We start from the raw sequence: 13,897 nt of genomic DNA, 5'->3' as shown, positions 1-13,897 counted from the left end.
ATCTCTGCCCGTCTGTCCCTCCAAAGCTGGCATGCACCACCCAGGGCTGTGAGATCTGGCAGGGACCCAGGCACAGATTTCAGTCCCACAGCTCTCTCCTGCCTCCTCACTTGCTGTCTGCTCTCCACAGGGACATGCAGGACCACCAGGGCCAATTGGACCACCAGGGCCAAAGGGGGAAAAGGTGAGTTCAGGGGTTTGGCTGTGTCATGTCCCCTTGAAGGAGATGATTGTCCCACTGCTGTAGCTCCCATGCATCTGCACTCTCCTCACCCTGTGGCAGAGGCAGAGGTGCTTGTTGGACCTCACAGCCCCTTACATGACCCCTCAGAGTTACAGCCTTGCTTCTCCAGGCAGTGCCAGGACACCCGTGCCACCAGCACTGCTGCCCGGACACCATGTGCCCTTGTGCCAGAGGCTGAGCCAGCCAGCACCAGCCCTGAGGATGTGTTTTTCCTGCATCCACAGGAATTCAGCTCAATCCCCAAGACAAAAGGAATCAGATTTGTAGCTTTCTGTGATCAGGTCAGAATAACTCCCTGCACAAACGAGCTGATCTTCAGCTGCTGGCCTCTCTCCTCTGCATGGCCCTTGCTCCATGTTCCTTGTGCCCCACCTTTCAACAGCTGCCCTGACTCAGAGCCCTCTTTCCACGGTGGCTTTTCCCTGGTGCTTTCCCCCTTTTGCTGAGTCAGCAGAGCCATAACCAGTTCAGGCTGGAGCAGTGACTCACCCTTTAATGGTTTCCTGTCGGCTCCTCTTGGCGCTCCCAGGGCTGATGGTGTCCTTCACATGCCTTCCTCAGCCATGCTCCCTTCTTCCTGAGATCTCTGTGCAGAAGGCTCTGGGGAGAGCTCATTGTGACCTCCCAGTACTTAAAGGGACTTTCTAAAGAGGGGAGCAGCTTCCTTTAATGGACACAGTGATAGGACAAGAGGGGATGCTTGTAAAACAAGAGTGTAAAGATTTTGGTTAGATGTCAGGAAGTTCTGTACTCAGGGGATGGTAAAGCACTGGCACAAGTCTGGACTGCCTCATCCCTGGAAGTGTCCAAGGCCAGGCTGGACAGGGCTTGGGGCAGTCTGGTGTGGTGGGAGGTGTCCCTGCCCATGGCAAGGAGTGGAATGAGATGAGTTTTAAGGTCCCTTTCAACCCAAACCATTCTTTGATTCTCCCTTGGTGTGGGAAGGGGAGGTGATGAGGACTGGTCAGTCCTGAGGTCCCCATGAAGAGGAGAGATGCATAAACTCTTTCTGCTCATTTTCTACTCCTCATCACAAAGACAGCATTCAGCTTTGCCTCTGCACACAGGTGGGAGGTCAGCTGTAGTGCAGGCAGGAACTTCATCACTTATAAAATGAGTTTATAAGGAACTTGCCCTTGCTGGGGCTTTGAATGGATCCCTTCAGCTCAGGCTCCTGGTGTCAGGATACCCTGTTCACACCGTGCTCTGCCTGGAGATTGCCCATGAACACAGGAACCACTGGGGCAGGGCAAGCTGTTGTGTTCCACTAAGACATTGACACATCCCAGACACTTTGCTTTGGGGGTGAACAATGGTCATTGTGCTTTTTCTCTCATTTCCTGCTGCTGAAACACATCCATGGAGGAACAGCTGGTGATGTTCCTGCTGCTCCCTATCTCCATTGCTGCCTTGCTGAACTTCCTGGCAAGAGTTAGACAAGCACAACCAGCCCAGGATGATGTGAGAGCTCATGACCAGACACACTGTCAGCTCAGAACCTGCCCCAGAGGTTTCTTATAATTCTACTGTTGAATCTTGAGCATCCTGGAAAAGGTTGTGGGTCATGACCAGCAAAAGCAAGGTCAGCCATTGACCCTGCAGCCATTGAGATGTGCAGATGTGTGTGTCTATTGCTTAAATTGCAGCTGTAGTTTTATTTGAAAACATTTAAAGTTGCCATCTTGAAAGCTCTCATAATTTCAGTAGCAAATGATCCCCAAATTATTCATCTGAAGAGCTCAGTGGAGCATTTTGCCCTTCATCAACAACATGTTGCTCTGCAAAAGGACACTAGAAGAGCACTCCCTGAGTGGATCTGGTGTCAAAAGAGCACATCAGTGTTCTGATAAATTAATTCTGCATGAAGTGTCCAAGCTGAAGCCTGGTGAAGCCACCAAAGCGTCCAATGCACCCTGCTAGGAGCAGTCAGCTCTGCTAATGACAGCTGGATCTCCTCACTCATGTTCTCCTGGAAGGCCAGTGGCCAAGGCTGACACCTTGCTGGGGAGCAGAAGGAGGAGATGCTGAACCAGGAGAGCACAAAATCATGTACTGAGCCTCCAGCACCACTTCCTGCAGCATCCAGGTGCTCCACAAAATCTTGTTTCTAAGTTTTCCTATCCAGCCTCCCTCATCTCCTAAGAGCTGCCTGGATCCCAGCCTGAGGAGAGACAAATTCCTTCCCTGCAGACATCTGTAACCTCTCACAAGCGTGTGAACACAAAAAATGGGAGCCTGAAAGTGAGACATAAAGAGAAAATGGAAATGGGACCCTGAGTACTCTGTGAGCTTTAAGTAACGTTGAGAGTGGAGCTGTGCTGAAGGAGGAGGATCTAATGGCAGGGAAGGTCTTCCCTTTTCCAGAGAAGAAAGCAGTTTGGTGAGAGGCTCTGCTGTGGAATCCTGCTCCCTTGTGCCATCCCAGCCAGCTACTCCACCACATTTCATACATTTGCAGCTCCTCAAAGAGGCCTTGCTCAGAGCAGACGCCTGCTCTTGGCAGCTGCTTAAAGCAGTCCAGATGGGATCCTTTTAAAAATTACAAACTGGTGTATCTCACTTTGGGATAGGAGCCAACAACAACAAGCCTTCCCTTATTCTCCATGCATTTTCCATTTGTATCCTAACATGTTTACTTTGCTGCCCTTTACTCTAACTTTTTTCACTGCAACTTTCTGAAGAATTAGCACAGACCTTTCATCTCTCTCTCAAGCAGCTGAGGCACCAGGAAGCTCTGGAGGAGCTCGGTTTCACAGTCCTAGAGCTGACCAAGCTGCAGGATTTTCTCAGGCAGGAGACAGAGAACAAGGTGGGGATTAGCCCCTTTGTTTGGGGAAACAAAGCCACAATGGGGACAAAGTCTGAGCTGATGCTCTTCAAGGGTCCCCAGAACTACAAGCTTCCTCTGAGTTCATCACACTCAGCTCCCAAATGGCAAAGGTGTGCACATCCTGCTTGGGAAGAAGCAATCAGTGCCAATACTTCTGCATAGTAACAGACACACTGGGATGAATTTTTTTTCCCTGAGAGTTGAGAAATGGTGGCTTTGTTTCCCTTCTAGTCAACATTCCTTAGATAGTGGCTAGAAAGCAAACCAGTTGCCAGGTATTTTGCTGCTGGCCTCCAGCAGCAAGTTCAGTAGCACTGGAAACAGTCTGCAGAGAGAGGGTTTGCTTCCCCTCCTCTCTCCTCTGCCACCCAAGTTTCTCTCAGAGGCAGGCAGGCTCACCAAGAAATTTCCCAAGTGTCCTTACTATCAACTCCAACAGGAGAGTAGCCCAGAAAAAATGTCAAAGAGAGTTGTAAATACATCAGAAAGGGCTGGTGCAACCAGTGAGATTTACACAAAATCTGGAAAACTTGGCTCTGCAATCTTTGGAGATTTGGATGTTCTTGGAGAACCCAAGCACCTCCTGTACAGCAGCTCCAGAGTGCCAGAACCCCTCAAACTGCATCAAAGGAGCTCTGAGACATGTTCATCCGAAGGAGCCAAAGTGCCAGAGACTGCTATGGAGTAGTCAAAAACGGGAGGAGCTGGAATGCAGCATTCTTCCATGGGGAGCAGAGAAACAGCCATCTCTGAGCTCAGCTCCAGAGAAAACAGGACATCGTGACCCTGAGTGACTTTCACAACAGAATTTAAAAGGCTAGTGTCTCTGTTAAGTCTTAAGGGATGTCTCTGTGGATGTTTTGGAGAGACCTCAGTGGTAAATGAGCCGGGTGATGTTATCTGCCAGCCAAGCCTGAGCTCTCAGCTCGTGCTGGGGAGCATCCCTGCGAGGAGAGGAGTGTGTAAGGGGCTGTGTCACCTGGCTGATGGTGACACAAGCCCACAATGGTGGCACACAACCAAGGAGCCCATGCAGACCACCCGTGCTCCCACGACAGCCCAGACAGCCTCAACGAGGGCGGGGAAATGCTTGATTAAAGAGTTTGGTTGAACTGTCAGCAGTAAAATTCAGAGGCAGAGAGCTATTTCCCATATTGTCGTAATTACATCCTGCTTGCTTAGTTTCAGGAATTGTTGAAAATAACCCTTTGCACCTGGTTACTTGAGGAGGAGAGTTAGACCAGGCAAAAACAACCACCAGAAATCAGGAAAGCAATGAGAAGAGTCAGTGAAACAAACAACAAAAAAAATTGTTTAGTCTTTCCTTGGATGAAGAGGGAGTAAATTCAACAGAGGCTTTGACTTCCCGTGATATGGAAGGACTGGATTGGGTCTGAACAGAAGCATCTGCTCTAAAATCTGCTGTTTATATTAATACTAACATTTTATTCATAGGGACAACAAGGTGATGACGGGAAGGGAGAAGGCCCACAGGGACCACCTGGAGACAGAGTAAGATGTTAAATCCTTTCTCTAGTCAATCCTGGAGGGATTTTTTTTTTGAGTGGATTAATTGGGTTGCTGCCTTACTTGTAGAACATGCACCAGCCATTGAGCTAATGCAGATGACAGCTTGTTTACATCCACCTCAAGTCTCTGTTGTGCTCTTGTAGGGCCCTGTTGGTGACAGAGGTGACCGAGGGGAGCCTGGAGACACTGGTTATCCTGTGAGTCTTATTCCAAATGCATGATTCAAAAATGTTTGCCTTGGGGAAGTGCTCCCCATCCACATCAGCCCAGCAGTCCCAGTTCATAACCTGCTGTGATCCCTGGTCAGCTGCTGCACACAGCTGTGATTCAGACAAGGAACAATTCAGTTACCTTTACCTAAAGCAGTGAAATCATTGCTGAAGGCAACAAAAGTCAGCACCTCACCCTGCCCTGCACCTGCCTGAGTGAGTGAGGCTAAAGAATGAGCAGGACCGTTTGAGCACAGGTCTCTGTCAGTATCAAGGAGACATCCTAGATGAGCTGTGTGTGCAAGCAGTGCTGGACAAATTTCAAGACTGATGTGCCCGTGGCTGTAGATTCTTCCATGGGAAGAACTGTGAACTTTAAGATTTGGAGACTTCCAAAATCTTTGCAAGCTTTCTCTTAAAAGCAAAGCCAGGGCTATGAATTATCCTGCTGTGCTCCTTATGCCCTCTTTGCAGGACATTTTCAGCTGATTGGGGCTGATCTGCAAAGGCTCCATGAACTAAGTGTTACCTCCATTCAAAAGCACCTGGTCAGAGTGACCCATTACAGTAATTTATAGAAGATTTTGAATTAATCAGAGTAGCAGTGCTGGTGCCCTATTTTCTGGGACAGATGTCTCCAGCTGTTCACTTCCATTAGTGCTGTGTGTATTTTGGGATGCACTAGATCACCTTTTCTGCTCAGCTGGTGATGAGCAGCTCCTTTTTCCAAAGTATATCCACAGGAGCATGGGCAGTACCCACAACTTCAGCATTTCTGTATCAGAAGAATGCAGACACGTGTCTTCTTCTGCCCCTTAAATCATGTTACATTCATTTTTCTTTCTCATTGCCACGAAAGAACAAAGACATGTTCCCTCTCTGTTTTTTATTTAAGGGGCAGGAAGGGCTTGATGGAGAAAGAGGGAAACCTGGGCAGCAAGGCTTACCGGTAAGAGATGCTGCTTTATTCAAGGTACCCAATGCCCCAGGCAAAGGAAAAACAGGGAGGTGGGAAGGGCTGCAGTAGGAGTGTGTGGTGAGCTGTGAAATGTGGGCATTTCCATCAGCCAGGCCTAAGGAATGGGCATTTTGAGCCACATTTGAGACAAATGAATGGGTGACAAAACAGAGAGCAGTCCCAGTGCCTGCTTCCAAAACCATCCTTTCTGAATGGTCCATGAGAGACTGGAAATCCTAGGAGATGGGTGGAGGGAGATGACAATGACACTGGAAGGGTCTGCTTGGAAATGATCCATTTGATGTGCTGCTGGTCCAGTGTGAGGTGAGACCATATTATTCTACTTGCAAGTTGTTTCCTCTCAAACTAGTGAAAGACTAAATTAAATCCAAACTCAAGGGAAGGACTTTTCATTCCCTTGTTATATACAGTAGCATCTGATCTTTATATGTGACTATTGCAACTGTGAGTGCAGCAGCACATTAAATGTAGTTCATATTGGGAAATAAAGTTGAATCAATTCCCACTCTTTGTAAGGATGCTGGGAAGAACAACAGATTCCATTTTTGGGATTAAAATGGTAGTGCTCTGTTATATGGCCCAGAAATGAGTAGAGCTGCTGCATTCCCTAGTGGATGTAGTTTATTTGGAGGTTGGTAGCCCCTCAAATGATTCAGATGGAAGCAGGAACTTTGGAGTGTCTTTAGTAAACATCCATTAGAAATGTGGCTCAAAAACAAGCTGAAAAAGGAGACCTGTGCAGTGAGTCCTTCCTTACCATTTATTTGATGTTAGTGCAGAAATTGCCACTAACACAAACAAAGACCAAAAACCCAACCTGGCCATCCAGGAGAAAAGGCTGGGATGGGGAAGAGAGCAGTGAAATACCCTCTCTGCTTTACTACCTGACCCCCAGGTGAAACCAAGGCAAGGGCTGCAGTGAGCAAAAGGGAGGTGGTGCCAGCAGGCACTGTGTGAACTGCTCGTTCTGCACAAGGCTCCCTCCTGCCCACTTCCAGCACTGCTCTCCAGGCACCATCTGGAATTTGGTGAATGATTTCCACAAGAACAGGCACCACCCAAGTGAGGGGCAGAGTTGCTTCTTCTCCAATCGACACCCTTTTAAATGCTCTCTGGAGACAGTTCCTTGCTCCTTTTTCCCCAGGGGCCTCTCTGAGTTCAGGCAGTTTCCCTGAATTGTTTCCATACAGTCAGCATTATTAGGGCACAAAAAATGCTGTTCTTTGTACTTCATGCAAGGTACTGCCAGAAGAGAATTTTAAGCAGATTTTTCTTGTTTATGTTTTGTAGGGGGATCCTGGATCACCAGGCAAGCCAGGAGCAAAGGGATCCAAAGGTGATGTGGTAGGTTTCAGCAGGGTGGATTTATGCCCAGCATATGGGATTTTTGCCTATGGTCTATGCCTTGGAAGGCTGTGGAGATCCTTGTGGGAGGGCTGTAAATAAACATTTTGGTGTCCAAGCCCAGTGGTTTGTTGGCTTTGTGGAGCTGGAGAAGACCAAGACAGTTTTAGCTCCAGCGTGATGGGTAACTCTTGGGCAGGTCTTTAGTCCCTGCCATGGTTGTGTCTCCCCCATGCCCTGTTTGTGCTGTCTCCAGCCAGGGCTGGCTCCTCCATCCCCAAGGAGGGCTGAGCCAGGCAAGTCTTTCCCTTTCATTTGAACCAGAAACTTTTCTGGCTTGAAACCTTCTGGGTTTGGAGTCCATTGATCCATGGAATTGTTTCCTGGAACAATCCCTCTAACTTCTTGTCCTTATTGAGCAAGAAAACCTGCACACATGGGTCCTTCAGGGTTCACTGGGGCACTTCACACCTACTCCTACCTCCACATCTGGCTGTAATGACAGCTTGCTAATTATTCTCACAGACCAGGGACCTTATTTGCTAAAACCTAAGTATGTGACCTCAATACTCAGCAAATTCCTGCTCTCTCTTGGCAGATGTTAGGGTTTTTAATCTGACCCTGTTGGGGGTAATGCCAGAAGATAGCTTTAGGTATTCTTGGCAAGAAGTGTACAAGGTGATAAGATAAATTAATTCTGCCCGTTGATGGACAATCTAGAACTGCCTTTGGGTCTAATGAACAGCAGGGGAAGCACCCCTAGGAATATTTCTTTTATGTAGCTGGCCAGCCTGGTCCTCTGCAGATGGAGAAACAATGCACAGAAAATGAGTTCTTCAATGTAAAAGTGCTTTAGTACATGACCTCACTAAGAGAGCCCTAGTGAAGGTGATGAGGCTGAGTTTTCCATTCATTCTGCACAAATTAATCCTTTTTACAGCTAATAAACCTCAGGAGTATTTCTTTTCTGCCTTTATTCACAAAGCAGCATTGCAAGTTTCAGACAGAAGACACACTTTTTAATTTCCATTAGCTTTCCAAAATAGAGTTACTTCTCAGAGAGAAACCCCCCTGAACACCCTCAGAGGACTCACTGGGTCCTGGGTTTGCTGTCAATGAACTGATGGAGGACTCAGGTTTTTAGCATCTTGTTCTAATGTTTGCCAGTGTACCAAGTCCTCCCTCGAGTTCATCCTGTTTTATTTGTCCTCATCTGCTCTGTATTAGGAAAAATGCAGGTCCTTGCCTTCTAGCTATTCATTCCTGCCCTAGAACTCTCAAGACATACGAAGAGTCACTTGTAATAAAACCAAATAGCAGTTCATTCCCCAGTACTGGAGCAACTGACTTTATAAATCTCCCTTTTATAAAACTCTTTCCAGTCATTATCCAAAAGCACACCCTGAAGTCACAGTCCCAAGTGGAGCTGTGCTAGAACTGCTGCAATTTTAGATGTCTTTCTTTTTTTTACTTGCAGGGTCAAAAAGGAAAGCAAGGAGCACAGGGCAGTGCAGGGAGCAGAGGCACACCGGTAGGTGAAAATCCAGTTTTCTGCCTCAGTAAATGCTGTCTGGGAGCTCCTTCTCTAATACCTTTGTGATTTTAGGGTATCCTTGGGCTACCAGGTCCTCGAGGAGTCGTGGGAAGGCAGGGTCAAGAGGGTGCTCCTGGAGTGGATGGAGTGCCTGGGAAGGATGGCGTGCCTGGGATTCTGGTAAGCTTCAGCTGCAGCCTTGTGGCATCAGCAGCAAACACAGCTTTGGAGCTGGGAAACTGAAAGGTAGCACAGGACACATTATGTGATCCAGCTATGGATATTCCAGTTTACATGTACCCAGAGTGGCTCTTCTTCAAGTTGCACACAGAGGCAGCAGCTGCCTGTGCATGCCCAGGTCTGTAAATAAAGAGGGGTTTGTAGCCTGGCACTCACATGCACAGGACTCTGTCCACCCCTGCAAACCTATCCCCTCTTGCTGAGGGCAGAATCACCACTCCCCTGTCCTCCCAGAAGCCGTGCAGAAGGGGAAAGGGGTTTGTTTCATAACCTCTTGTGTGTTTCTTTTCCAGGGAGAGCAGGGTGACGATGGGGAGGAAGGTGTGACAGGGATGGCAGGCAAGAGAGGGAACCCCGGCGTGCCAGGACTCCCAGGGGCCCAGGGACCACCAGGATTCAAGGTGAGTTTCTGACTCCCTAAGATGCTGCTGTGAGTGATCCAGTCTGTGAGACTGATGCCTCTGAGCTTGAACTCTCCAAGGTCTAATATAATCTCAGTTCCTGCTGCCATCTTTCATTTAGCTAGAGGCTCTGCAGATCTTTCCATCCATCCATCCATCCATCCATCCATCCATCCATCCATCCATCCATTTTCCTCATGTACACATGAGGAATGTCCCAGAGACCTTTCCTCCTTTACCAAAGGAGCTCAGGAGCCTGCAGACACACATGCTCACACTACAAACACTTGAGTCTTTTATCATTAGAAACCTGGCTAGAAAAAACATGGAGAAGTTGCAGAGGAGCTGCTGCAGCCCACTTGCAGGATGTCCAGAATGGATATCTCCATGATTCAGGTGTTCTAGCTGCTCTGCAAGACCTGAACTGCTGGAGGGAAATTTGTACTGCTTGGTTTTTAGCATATTTACTGGGTAAGAACGACTGGAGCCAGTACGGGCTTGGCCATCATGCTGGGTGGAAGCTGGAACAGGCTGCTTTTGTGACCTTGGCGTTTCTTCCTGGTCCTTGCCCTGATCCAGGCTCACCACAGGTTCTAAACTGGACCCACAGCAACTCAGTCATTCATAGGAAGACTCTGTAAATAGGAAGACTCCAGCTGGGTTTGGAGAGGCTCTGGGATCTGATTTAAATTAGGGCTCCATAGCACATCACCCTTAATCTGTCACTTGCTGCCCTCCAGCTGCCTTGGGCAGTACAACAGGAGGTGACTGACACTGGGTCCTTGTCACACACTCACACCCTGCCTCCAGGGGAATTTGTTGCCCCTTTTCCGGCTGTTCCACCATCCCAGGCTCTCCCTGCCTTTGCTCCTCTCTCCCAGCCCGCCCCAGGCTGAGTAGCTGGAGCTTGTGCTGCTCCTGGGGCTTGGCAAGGGGAAGGGAGGGAGCAAAGCGTGGTGCTGGTGGCTGAAGGTCCTCTCTGGATTGAAGCTGTAGAGTTAACACAGGGGAAATGTTGGCTTTGCAGCCTCTGGGTTGAAGTCCTGCTCTTGGCATGCCTTCAGCATTTTCCATGAATTAATCATCAATTGCCAGCCTGCTGGGGGAAGAGATTGTGGGAAGTTGCAGGGCAGGATGAAGAACGTAGGAAATGCAAAGAGAAGACATTTGTTGCCCTTTCTCTCCCTACCCCGTGCAGGTGGGAGAGCTCTGCTGAGGCTCCTGCCCTGTGGGCAGCCCAGGAGGGGACACAGCCGTGCCCACCTGGGTCTCACCCCGTGCATCCTGAACAAGCTGCCCTAGCAGACCTGGGGCATCCCCTGATGGAACCACATTCCTTATTCCAACGAGCCATCTTCTCCATCTTCCATCTATGGCTATTTCAGCTGAGTGCTGTTATATTTAGCTCCTGTCCTTTGGAATTACTTGAATTCTGTTATTTTTAGGGTGAAAGAGGATTGCCTGGACAGACTGGCCAAACAGGGAAGCGAGGATCACCGGGAGGAACAGGCATTCCAGGGAGCCCTGGTGACCCAGGAGCCAAAGGACAGCCGGTTAGTGGGGATGGAGCTGAGCAGAGCTGACCCCAGGCTCCTCCTGCAGGAGAGGGTGCGGATCCACAGCCTTGGACAGCAGGGTGGTCCCCGGGAGGGGCTTTACAGGGGAGCCCTTATCCGGATTCAGCATGATTCTGGGAGAGAGATCAGCACTGAGATGAAACAAGGCACGGAATGAACCCAAACCACCTCAACTAAAACGCATTGGCTATTTTATATAAATCGGCTATTTGATATAAAACCTCTTGCTAACAGTCTTCAAGCTGAAAGGTAGTAACCAACACCACCATACATCATTTTGTCATTGATCATAGATCAATCTCACAGGTTATTTTGTCTCTGTGGCACAAGTGACACATTTCTTTGCCCCATATTGTCAGCTGCCTGATTTGCTGCAGGACCAGTGGCCATGTCATGGAATCGTGTCAGCCAAAGGGACATTTAAACCCTTCTGACTTCCCACGTGCTTTTGCCTGAAATTCCTGTAGAAAGAAAGCTTGGTTGATTCTTCTAATGCAGGGAACACCTTAGTCCCTGTTAGTGCTAATTCTTCTTTCCAGGACCCAGAAATGGGCAGTTAAATCAATTTGTATCCTTGGAAAGTTTCTTACACACCAAGTCCAACCAAGCCCAACCTTGCCAAGCAGTTTCTCACTGTCATGGCCTTTTCCAAGGGAAAGCTTCCTAACAGTGAGGTTTCTAGGCTGATGCTGGAACAACCATGCAAAAAAGGGGGGGAGCCCCATCACTTGGGTCATTCACAGCTGAGTGAACAAGCCATTGTAACACACCCCAAAAAGCACAGTCAGAATGGGTGACACAGTCCTGCCAAAAGGCCAAACAAGCTTTATCTGTCTCTGGTGTTCCTAACGCTGGAGAAGAATCATCTGGTGAAGGTTTCTGACCCTTTTTTTTAAAAAAAAAAAACGTTGAATCATCTTGAATTTTGACATCTGAGAAGCCCAGAAATATCAAAGGATGATCATCTCAAACATGGTGAAGGGAGGATGTTTACATAAGGACATGCTACCCGGGGTGGGTTTTTTATTCTCAGAGTACATGCTATGTGCTGATTCAAACTTGATGGTTTTTCAACTATTTTATTATTATTTTTCTTACAAAATTGAGGAAAAAATCCCTGCAGAGTTGAATAGGAAAAGAATTAGGAGATATGCATGGTTTTCCTGGGCTTGAGTGGGAGGTTGTGTTGTAGGAACATGCACTTTTTTAACAGCTTGAATGAGCACAGTTTAAAATTACAGTTTGAATTAATAAATCAGTCCAGTTTGTATTAGAAATAAAAGAGGAGCTTGTTTGAAAGAACTTTGAGGCTGTTATTTTGCAGCATGAAATTCCAAGATCAATCTCAGAGTAGATGCTTTGCATCCTGCTTCTGCTGGGCCAAGCCAGAGGAATATCTGCTGGGAATAGTGCAGGTTTGCCTCCCAATCTGGGGGCAAAAAGTGGCATTGATGAGACCTAAGGGATCGAGTTTGTGCAGGGATGATCAGGGCATGATGTTTGCGTAGTTCCTCCTCCAGCTTTTTTCATTCTTCTCATCAGTCCTGCTTAGACTGAGGGATACTCACAGAATTCTCTTTCTCTGGAGCTGCTGAACTCTTGGTGCATCTCTGAGTGACATCTCCAGCCACCAGTGTGAATTTACTGTTGTCCTTTGTTCTTGTTTGTCTTGGCTCTCACTGCAGGGGGATTTTGGCGAGGCAGGATTTCCAGGCATTGCAGGACTCTTTGGGCCAAAGGTGAGAGGTTGCTGGTGACCATTTGGTTTTCTAGTCTCACTTTACTGGGAACAGGTAATGCCACACTTGTTGCATTGCTAGCAGCTCTGCAGAAACTATGGAAATTGAATTTTGATCCCAACTTTCTTTAGTTTATGAATCTTCATTTGTTAAATGTATGCTTACACATGCTTTGTTGGAGGAAAAGGGCTGTCCTAGAGATTCCGTGGCTGTTTTCCTCTTTTCTGACATTTGTATTTCCAGCATCAACCATCAGCCTGCACCTGACACACTGATGTGCATCCCTAACACTGAGAGCCTTGACTTGAAATTCAGGCTCATTTTATCAGCATATAATTTCCCTGGTGAAGAGGAAACTGTTTCTTTTCTGTCAAAAGTAAAAGCCTTGCAAAACAGGAGTGGGAAATGAATTTGCAACAAATTGGACCTTCCCAGTCCCACAGACAAGAGGCAGCACCCCTGTCCTTAAAGCAGAGCTCTAAGCAAGGGCATAAACACAGGGTTTGGTTATTTAGTGGACCTCACATCTCATTTTTTGCTTGCAGGGTCCCCCAGGAGACCTTGGGTTCAAAGGCATTCAGGGACCCCGTGGGCCACCAGGTCTCATGGTGAGTGGTTTTCCAGTTTGTGGGTTTGGGAGGATTTTCTTTCTTCAGCCCTGTGTCTGTGAGGAGCCCAGTGCTCAGGGCCATGGCACCAGCTCTGAGCCCCACAGCTGCACAGGGCTTGGAGACAGCCAGGCTGCAGAGCCCTCCAGCTGCACTGAAATCCTGCTATTGATGGAATTTCTGAGATTTAACAAGGCTGGTGACAGCCATACTGTGAGGACTTGTCTCTTTGGACTTGCAGTTTGAAATGGTTTTTTATTCCAGCTACAGCAAACACCACCACCAAGCTGCTGAAAAGCAAAGCAGCAAAGTTTCAGTGTCTTCACTGAGTCTGCCCTAGTGAAAATGATTGTCAGGTCCCACGTGGTGATTCACACATCTTTTCCTTTCTAGGGAAAAGAAGGAATTATTGGTCCTCCTGGCATTCAGGGTCCCACAGGAAACCCTGTAAGTATCCACACTTCTTTCCTGCCTGTAATTTTTAGAAGAGTTTAAGTGTGTGAGATCCAAGATGTTTGAGGCCAGCACAAGTAATCCCCAAATCCTGCTGTAAACAGGAAAACAAAATGGGTTTTAATATCAGCAGCTTTAGAAAAGTGCAGGCTTAGTCTCTGGCTGCACAGACAGTTGCTGGGAGATTATTAGCTGAGAAGTGAGGAGCA

The 13,897-nt window shown here is 47.8% G+C and overlaps 1 protein-coding gene across 2 annotated transcripts in view; it reads left to right on the top strand.

The window, feature by feature from the left end:
* COL27A1 (collagen type XXVII alpha 1 chain) overlaps positions 1–13,897 on the top strand; it is a 141,635-nt gene that overhangs the window by 121,460 nt on the left and 6,278 nt on the right. For both annotated transcript variants that reach the window (XM_088177441.1, XM_088177440.1), the window contains 12 exons: positions 131–184; positions 4,530–4,586; positions 4,748–4,801; positions 5,709–5,762; positions 7,083–7,136; positions 8,614–8,667; positions 8,743–8,850; positions 9,204–9,311; positions 10,757–10,864; positions 12,574–12,627; positions 13,173–13,235; positions 13,629–13,682. In XM_088177441.1, coding sequence (XP_088033567.1) covers positions 131–184; positions 4,530–4,586; positions 4,748–4,801; positions 5,709–5,762; positions 7,083–7,136; positions 8,614–8,667; positions 8,743–8,850; positions 9,204–9,311; positions 10,757–10,864; positions 12,574–12,627; positions 13,173–13,235; positions 13,629–13,682 — 822 coding nt within the window. The remainder of the gene's footprint in view (positions 1–130; positions 185–4,529; positions 4,587–4,747; positions 4,802–5,708; positions 5,763–7,082; positions 7,137–8,613; positions 8,668–8,742; positions 8,851–9,203; positions 9,312–10,756; positions 10,865–12,573; positions 12,628–13,172; positions 13,236–13,628; positions 13,683–13,897) is intronic.

Source organism: Sturnus vulgaris, chromosome 22 (assembly GCF_052056855.1).
Source record: "Sturnus vulgaris isolate bStuVul1 chromosome 22, bStuVul1.hap1, whole genome shotgun sequence".
NCBI classification, from domain to species: domain Eukaryota; kingdom Metazoa; phylum Chordata; class Aves; order Passeriformes; family Sturnidae; genus Sturnus; species Sturnus vulgaris.
The sequence above is the reverse complement of the archived record's forward strand: the minus strand, read 5'-3'. Positions and strand labels throughout refer to the sequence as shown.